The sequence below is a fragment of the Mya arenaria genome, chromosome 5 (assembly GCF_026914265.1).
Source record: "Mya arenaria isolate MELC-2E11 chromosome 5, ASM2691426v1".
Classification (NCBI taxonomy): domain Eukaryota; kingdom Metazoa; phylum Mollusca; class Bivalvia; order Myida; family Myidae; genus Mya; species Mya arenaria.
The window spans coordinates 32,110,763-32,120,269 of NC_069126.1; the positions used below are offsets into that span (position 1 = coordinate 32,110,763).

The 9,507-nt window shown below is 36.8% G+C and overlaps 1 protein-coding gene across 1 annotated transcript; it reads left to right on the forward strand.

Moving 5' to 3' along the window:
- The first annotated feature begins 7,151 nt into the window (after positions 1 to 7,151).
- Positions 7,152 to 9,121, forward strand: LOC128233656 (uncharacterized). The gene is made up of 3 exons (XM_052947442.1): positions 7,152 to 7,277; positions 7,551 to 7,729; positions 7,988 to 9,121. Exons 2-3 carry the CDS (start codon positions 7,622 to 7,624, stop codon positions 8,888 to 8,890), a joined length of 1,011 nt encoding a protein of 336 aa, XP_052803402.1. The 5' UTR covers positions 7,152 to 7,277; positions 7,551 to 7,621; the 3' UTR covers positions 8,891 to 9,121.
- The last annotated feature ends 386 nt before the right edge of the window (positions 9,122 to 9,507 follow it).

A 9,507-nucleotide genomic window follows, 5' to 3' on the forward strand; every position in this document is an offset into this window, starting at 1 on the left:
TGTTTGCGTATAGAACACTGTCAGATTATGTTCAATCCATCCTGCTTTAACGTAAAATAACTCAGAAAGAACTGGATCGTTTACCTGAGAAACTGCTGTAGGCGTCTATCGTTATCCCTTGGGGATGATTTTTTTTCGACCAATGAACAGTAAGTTGTCTCAGCTGAAATCATCAAGTCACAAGTGCCTTGTAATCATATATCGCAGATGATCTTCAGTGCTTGTCAAACGTGCAAGCAAATGGAAATAAACCTATTTGGTATTATCGTGATACAATTAGTTGAAAAGTTAATGTGCTGATTCTAATTTTTTTTAATTTTTTTTAAGGACATTCAAATGCAATAGTAAACACATTACCGTATAAGGATTGGGTTGGAAGTAAAAAACACGTGCATCCTTTATTGATTTTTTCCCGCCTAATTTGGGGGAAACATGTTTGGTACCAAAACATGATCTGGTCCCTTCAAAAAAGGCGTAGAATAATATGTTTGAATAAAGGTAAAATATCTATATTTCACTATCATGACAATTAAACTGCATTTCCTTACACCGCATCCAGCTGTGAATCAAAATCTCTTTCTCCCCCCCCCCCCCCCCCCTCTCTCTCTCTCTCTCTCTCTCTCTCTCTCTCTCTCTCTCTCTCTCTCTCTCTCTATATATATATATATATATATATATATATATATAAATTAGTTATGTGATGTCCACAGTTGTACCATTCTTTATTTAAGAAAATGCAATGTTTCACTTATTTATTCATTGAACACATGTATGTTAAGAACAGATCGGAAGAGACATTTTATTACGACTAGCCTGTACGAAGTACATCGTCTACAAATGATAAAATGGTTGTGTAACATGTCTTACATAATTGGTCAAATTTAGAAAAACCCCATTATAGTTTAGAATGATAATAGTTAAAGGATGAACTAAACGACCATATATGAATCAACATAAAATGTTAATAATTATCTTACAATTTTAAATGAAGTTAGACACTATATATATACTGAAAATAAAGTTGACAATAAGTAATATAAATAAGTTGACACACATTTGATACTGTTAATTATCAGAACAGCACATCGCGTGGTATAGATTATAGAGAATTGAAAATGAACATTGCCTTTGTCCTTTTTATCATCATCTGCGTATAAAAAGAACTGTTTCGTTACTTGTTATTATATCAGGAAAAAATAATGGGAGGTTTTTGAGGGAGAAAAGCTTCTAGAAAGGTAAGACCTCATCACATAATTACTGCTTAATTCATAATTGTTTATATGTGAATTATGATAATACTGTCGACTTTTGTACATCTGGAACGTTGTTACTTGTACATGGGGAACATAATTTGACATGACAAGCCCCTTATTCTGTCATTCCTTCAACTGCCTATTCTGTAATTCATCCAGGCGCGCATTGTATCATTTACTAGGCACGCAGTAAGTCATTCAATCTGCTGCACATTACAGCATGCAAACAACCGCCTAATATGTTATTTACTTAGCCACGAATACTTCCGTTTACTGGGCCGTTAGTATGTCATTCATTCAGAACCACTGCCACCTTTTCACATCGTATCATAGGTTTTGCCCCCAGGACATGGCATATATCAGTTGTTTGTAATTTTGGACGGCTCCTGTTTTTTGTTATATTAGGACAGATAACCTTGGTTAGTTGTATTATCATTTCTCATATTTTAGCAGTGATACCATTACAATAAGTAAGGGGACTACTGCCACCTATACCACATAGTAGCCTAGACATTGTCCTAGGGCATGACATAGGTCATTGCCTGGAATATGTAAGCAGGCGTTGGGATGATGAATCATTTGAGTGGATAAAAAAGGCTAGTTATAACATCATTTCAATAATGTATAGCAGTGTTGCGATTATAAAGAGGACTACTGCCGACAAAACCACATAGTATCCTAGGCCTTGCATATATCACTGGACTGCGAATGTAGGCAGGCTATGATGTTTTCGTACTTGTAGGCGAATACCCTACGCATATTCCATCATTATTTCAAATATTTATCGCGGTTATCACTTGAAATTTAGAAAGGGGACCACTGCCACCTATCACATATCACATCGATGTATATGATTTGCATTAAGTCATGGCATAGGTAACTGATCTGTGATTTTAAGCAGGCTGCGGTGATTGTGTACTTTAAGGCGATAACCCTACGCCTGTTGTATTATATTTTTTAATATTTATTGCGGTGATCCCTTAACAAATGAAAAAGGGGGCCAGTGTCACCCTTAAGCGCATCGTAGCCTAAGTTTTGCTCTTTGGTATGGCAAAAGTTACTGGTTTGCGATTTAAGGAAGATTGTGGTGTTTAAGTACATTTAAACGGATCTGTGTTCTACTCTTTAATAATTTCGTATATTTATAGCGACGAAACCTTAAAATGTGACAGGGGATCATTGCAACCTACACCACATCGTCGCTAAGGTATTGCCTTAGGTAATGGCATTGGTCATTCGTCTACTCATTTATGACAAAGTTTAGCGTTGCTATGTTAAAAAGGAGGAAGTTGACCAGTTCCACATACATCAAATTGAAGCCTAAGCCGTGTCCGGTCATGGAATTGTTCTTTGATCTGAGATTTAAGGCAACTTAATTGGATTTAAGGTTTGTGAAACGGAGCACAGTTAGGCGGATAATTTCAACAATTTTTAGCGGTCATAGCGGGTTTCGGTACATTAAGGTTGATCGCTATACCTTTTATTATACATTTCTGACAAGTGTTGGTTGACCAAAGATTAGGCTACTGGCCAGCAATTTAAGGGAGGATGCGGGAGTTAAGTATATTTCAACGGATAAATTTGACCTACTGTTATAGAAGTTTAACAACGTACGGCGGTGATCCTTTAATTGAGAAAGGGGACTTTTTCCACCTTTACCACATTGTATCCTAGGAACATTTCCATAAAAGGCGAATACACTTTGCCTGTGGTTGCCAAATTTCAATAATGTATAGCTGTTGATGTTGAAACAATGATGGAACAAGCCTAGGGTATCCGTCTTTAAGTACCCCCAAACCACAAAGACAACCTAAAATAGCAGCCCATGATCTATGCCATGACCTATGGCAAGGCCATTGCTTCACTGTAATTTAGGTGGTAGTGGATACCTTTCTCATTTTTAAGGTATCACCGCTGTACATTTTTAAAATAATTTTATGACGGGCCTAAAGTATACCCTTGAATGATCCCAAATCCAACAGCCTGCCTTAAGTCGCAGACCAATGACTTATGACATGGCATAGGGAAATGCCTACGCAACGATGTGGAATAAGGGGCAGTGGTCCCCTTTCTCGTGTTTAAGGGATCGCCGCTTAAAAAAATAAGAAATTATGATAAAACATGCCACGGTTATCTTAATTTATGTACCCACACAACGCAGCCTGCATCAAATCGCAAATCAGTGACATATACCATGACCAAGTGCAAAGCCTAGGCTACGATGTGTTAAAGGTGGCAGTGGTCCACTTTTTTCTTTTCAACAGGCATAGGTTGACAGAGTAAATGTACCTTAATACCACAGCATGACTAGATTCGCAGAGCAATGACCTGTGACAAGACCTGGAGCAAGGCCTAGGAGGCCAAGGCACTATTGTACTGGTGGTTTCGGTCCCATTTTTCTTGTCATGTTTCTTCTCCATAGCAAAAATACAAATGTTACAAACGAACTAAATGTAGCAGACTTTATGACCGAAAGTCAAATAGCCTCGACGTTTAAATCATTTTGGCTTTGCCATACAAATAAATTAAGAGCATGGCGGTCTGTTCACATCGGCTAAAATAGAGTGAGTTCAATACATGAAACAAGCGATCTTAAGATTACAAGAAAAAAACAGGTAGCTTATAACAATGAGATCATTGACGCGGCCGTGGTTTGCATCGTGAATATTGTGTGCCTTTGTAACAGTTTGGTGAACGCGATACATTTTGGAATAATTATGATTTTCAGTTGTTGATTGAGCTTTGAATTGATCGATTTAACACATTAATGCTAATTTCTTCACCGCCGTTATGATTGTATTGTTTTGAGTTGTATCATGCATGACGAGTAGATAACCCATATTGATTAAAGGGGTCATCGTGTCAAAGGTCAAGTTCAATGTGACCTTGAATGGTAAAAGGATATTAAAGCTTGTCCGAGTGATAACTCAAGAATGCCTAAACCAATGGTCATCAAACTTGACATGGAGTTTGGGCCTGACCAGTAGATGAACACTTTTGATTTATAAGGTCATCAGATAAAAGGTCAAGGTCACAGTGACCTTGAATGATAAAGGGTTGTCCGAGTGATAACTCTTTAATGCCTTCACACATGTCACTCAAACTTGACTTTGAGGTTGGGCCTGACCAGTAGATGATCATTATTGATTTTAAGGGTCATCGGGCCAAAGGTCAAGGTCACAATGACCTTGAATGATAAAAGGTTGTCCGTGTGATAACTCGACAATGCCTGCACCCATGGCCCTCAAACTTGATTTTGAGGTTTGGCCTGACAAGCAAATGAACCCTATTGATTTTGTGGTCTTCAGGTTAATGGTCAACGTCACAGTGACCTTAAAAGCAAACTAAACAATTCATTGACCTATGGTCATCAAACTTGACATGAAGGTTGGCCCTGATTTGTGATGACCCCTTTTGATTTTGGGGGTCAGCACACGAAAGTTTAAGGTCACGGTGATTATTAATGCGAAAAAGTTAACAACATTTCTCCCAGTGATATCTCAACAATGCCTGGACCTATGATCATCACATTTGCCATGATGGCTGGGCCTGACCAGTATATTTTAGTAGTCATCGGATCAAAGGTCAAGGTCACAGTGACCTTGAATGCGAACAAGTAATTATTCGACAATGCCTGCACCCATGGCCCTCAAACTTGACTTGGTGTTTGGGCATGAACTGTAGATGAACCCTTTTGATTTAAGGGGTCATTGGGTCAAAGGTCAAGGTCACGGTGACCTTGAACGCAAAAGCTTGTCTTTGTGATAACTTGACAATGCCTGCACCCAAGCCCCTTAAACTTGACATTGTGTGAGACCAGTTGATGACTCCTATGAATTTTGAGGCCAAAGGTCATGGTCACATAACTCATATTTATTATTAGAATTTCGTCATATTTACTTATTCGTTGTTGCGAAGAGGATAATTTATATCTGCAAGTATTAGTAATCATCTGAACTTGATTAAAAACTGTACCTAATATCCTCACACTTTGAATGGTCATAATCTTAAAACTGCCTCAAAGGCATCCAATGTCAATGACAAATCAGCTGTCTTTTCGGTCCATGCATATTTAATTCAATTGACTAAATACTCCTGACAACATGGCGCTTAGGGGAAGGGGGCATAATGTTTGACAACATCTCTTGTTAAATAATGTTGTTTTCAAAATTCAAGATAATATCAAATGATCATCATCACACGACTTGCTCAGTGGCAATGATTTATGTACTGCAAAGGGAAGTAAACGTTACCAGGAGTTTTAAAAACTGTTAGTTTTGCGTTTTTCGCGACAACATTGTTACATAGACTTCCCATTTGAAACAAACTGTTGAAACCACTTTGCGTCTGGAGGAGTAGTTCAACCTATCTTTTTTAATATTTTACATAATTTATTTTGAACAGAAGGTAGTTTTCATGTAATTTAGCTACTGGACTTGTCCCTGTAGTTTACATTGAGTTGCTGCAAATCCAGCCGTCGCTTTGATAAAAAAGACAACTTAAGTGACCATACTGAATCGCGCTGTGCCTACTCAGCTTGCGGCGAAATAATAATATTTTGTGTTACGATCATGACTGACTATGTGCACCTATATTCACTATGCTTGTATGACAAAAACGTCAAACACAAGTTGCCGTGTTTAATAAATATGTAGAGGATTATTTTTAATCATTCGGATGAGTGATCAATATTTGTTTTGCATTTAATGGTAGATTTTTCCACTAAGGTTAAATCCAAATGGCATTTGACGTTATTGTTAATTCATGAAAATTACTATTCTGTGGAAGCAGCAATTAACTTGTAAAAAGTGATGTTAAAGCCTTAATTTAAAAAGTTTGTCTCAAATAAAGAAGTTTCAGTTTTAAATCCCAGAGCGATTGTGAATCATAACGTCTTATAATTAAAAAACAAATGAATATATATACAAACACTTTTACCGCAAGTTATTTGAAATAGTAATGGCAAATAAATCTCTGTCTCAACAAAAACCTGCCTTCAACAACCATGGTTTGATGGTAATTTTGTAGTATTAATATTCTGTTAGATAGAGAAACTTTAAATTGCATTTTGTATGAAACCGTAAGAGGATGTGGCAACATTGTTTATTTGCATTTTGCGCTCTGACATTAATAAAACGACCCTTAGTGTCAATTACATGGTCAATGAAAGAAAGCTGAAGCGTTCTTTACTTAATCAGTGTTTTAACCTAAACAAATCTGCCTGATTCACCTTGAATTGATATATAAATAATAACGCATGTGTTAATTCCACAGTATTGCAGTATATATAACTTACATTGCTTTTTATTTGCAGGCAGGCAAACCATGAGCAAAGAAAGAAAACTCGTATTCAACAAAAATGCATTCCCTAGGTATGCTTACGCGTCAAAACACGCCGAACAACTGGACAAAAAAGCAACATGTTTACGATCCTCCTTTGAAACACTTACTTGCTCTTCATTGGTCTTCGGCGAGGTCAGTGTTTTCATACAAAGTTGTCATTTAGATACACTGTCAGTTGAAGAATTGCAATACATAAAATCGAAAGTTGGTAAAGAAGTAAGCAGCTCGGTTTTAGCAATGAATGGACACGGAATAACCGAAACAAAACAAAAAGGTGGAATAAATCCGAAGATAACAATAACAACGTCCGACGATGTTCAAAATGCTAGCTTTAAGGAATTGACCAGTGACATATTTATCGTAGTTGAAGGCAATCCAATTGAAGCAGACAAGGCATTCAGACACGTTAGAGGTGAATTAGACCAGAATATAATCGCCAAGATTTGCTCTCGTGAACAAACTGCCATGGCCATTTGTACCACATTGGAATTATTTGTTTTGCGAGTTCTGAAAAGTCGAATAGCTCCATTAAAGTTGCTTTATGATAAGCAATTTCAAACCAGGCAAACCCAGAGGAACACTAAGTCGCAAATGAATGGAGAAGGTGGTATTAAAGTGAATCAATCGGTCGTTTTAAACGACCAATAGAAGATGTCTGCACACCATCTGCCACAAGATCAGGTTCAATTATGCTTACAGCTTTTATTACGCGTAAAGGAATTGGAAACATGCCTCACGTCAATTAAGGATGTTTTCTGTTTATGCTCTAAAAATATTCATAAATCAATAAATCTATGCTCTCACTGTACATTTTCACTGTGTTATTATTATATTTATTATTATTATAATAATAATTATTATTATTATTATTATTATTATTATTATTATTATTATTATTATTATTGTTCATGTACACTCTATTATACAAAAACTTTATTATTACATAATTATTAGGAAAGAAGTTTCGGGAAACAGAATGCACTGATTCGGAAAGTTTGAGTATTTCGGATAGACAGCGGATTGCAATGATCAAAGATACGCTTCATGAAGCACATGCTTTGTTCAGAAGAAGCGGAATTTCTCAAGACGAAAGTCCTTTTCTTAATGATGATGTACCCGTTCTTAGCGACAAGGTGAATGGTGTTTATATTAATTTCTGTTACAATCAACATTAAGCCCACTTTTTATATGAAAAAAAAATATACAACATTCTCATTCTGCACTATAAGTATATTATTATACATTCGCGGGTTAGCAGATATAATTAATTTTAAAAGAAACCAGAAATAATCAGTTCAAGCAAACCTTCATTTTACCTTGTTATTGATATTTTATGTCTGTTCTCGATATTCAAAGTATCTATAATAATATTTTGTATCATTCTTGACTAGCTTGCAAAATCGCTTTACAACATTGATGACAGAATTTACGGATGCGGTTTCAGAAATTTAACGCTAGAAGTATTCGTAAACGTGTCACAAAATGTTATCACCGACAAGGAATATGAGAATTTGCGCCTGAATATTGCAGCTGTTGCGAGGGAGTTCGGGGATTTCGAAACTGAAATAAAGGTTGGACGATACGAACAGCTGAACTATTCTACCTGTCAAGTAGGCAACAAAATCAAGAACGAAAATGGACAGGTTGCGACACTTGGAGGCTTTGCAAAAAAGCAAGGAGAATTGCATGTTCTGCTCGCTAGACATTTTGCCGACCCTGAACACGTTAAGTCAATATATTACGTTGACTCGCAACGGAGGAATGGAATCCTTGCAAGCGTGTTGCCTAGTTCCCATCGTGGTTTCTATGATATTTCTGTTGCAAAGGTGTTGCGAAACATCTCGAATACAATGTTTCGGAATAGCGAAGGTCAGCCTATGAATAGTTCGTTAATGGACATGTCAACGGTCAATCGCAGAGATCTATGTGAACGGCATGTTCATTTCTGGGCAGACGAACAACAACCGAGAGTTGGAAAAATTGTGATCCCCGATTTCGATAAAAGGTCTTCAGACACTAGATATGTTTTAATTAAAGAAGTACTGGAAGCCAGTGAAGAACACAATGAGTTGAGACCTCGTAGATTATGCGAAATGGGCCATAGTGGAGCTATCTTCTGTTCTGATGACATCGACGGACAGTGTGTACACGTCTGTACAATGCTCATTGGATCGATCAATTACAGCGATGTGGCAAACGATCCAAAAATACAGGGCGAGTATACATCCTTTTCGCTTAAGCTGGGAATAACACAACTAAATGAAGAGCATGGCGGACCTTTCCATATCTGCTGAAATAGAGTGCAACATATGAAGCGAACAATGTAAAAAATATATGGACATTCCTAATTGATCAAGACAATGATTCTATTGCCATGGCCGCGTCTCAGGTCATCGTAATACAACCTGTATGTCTGAGGTGATGAAAGAAATAGTTTTGATATAATGATCATAGTTGGTGCCATGTTTCTTTGCGTAACTGTATGGATTGACTTGTTTGATTTAACCAATAAGTGTGATTTTAGCGACGACGTCATTGTGTTATTTTAGAGTTACATGTATTATTCACGTATTATCTTGAAGTATATGTATAAAATAAAACTTACGTATAGATCACTTTTGTTTTGACACTGAACGCTAAGAATGACGAATTTAAAACCGCTTGAAGAAAGTTTATTATGCACTGTTTGGTGTTAAGGTTTTAGTGTATTTAATAAATTATATCACATCAGTAACAGATCGAGAAACTTCTAACTCGGGTGGGGTGCGGGCCACAACCATCGAACCACCTCAAAGTGTTTATATCACTGTGGTGTTAAAATGACACGTACAAAATCACTGAAGCATTTCGACCCTTCATTCAAGAAAACTTTACTTTATCTTATAAAGTGGACATACTAATAAGAACAAGT

Bases quoted from the DNA above. Each gene is read 5' to 3' on its own strand.
- LOC128233656 (XM_052947442.1), top strand. From the start codon at position 7,622: ATGATCAAAGATACGCTTCATGAAGCACATGCTTTGTTCAGAAGAAGC. The intron at 7,730-7,987 runs GTGAATGGTGTT...ATTCTTGACTAG, and splicing joins TACCCGTTCTTAGCGACAAG to CTTGCAAAATCGCTTTACAA.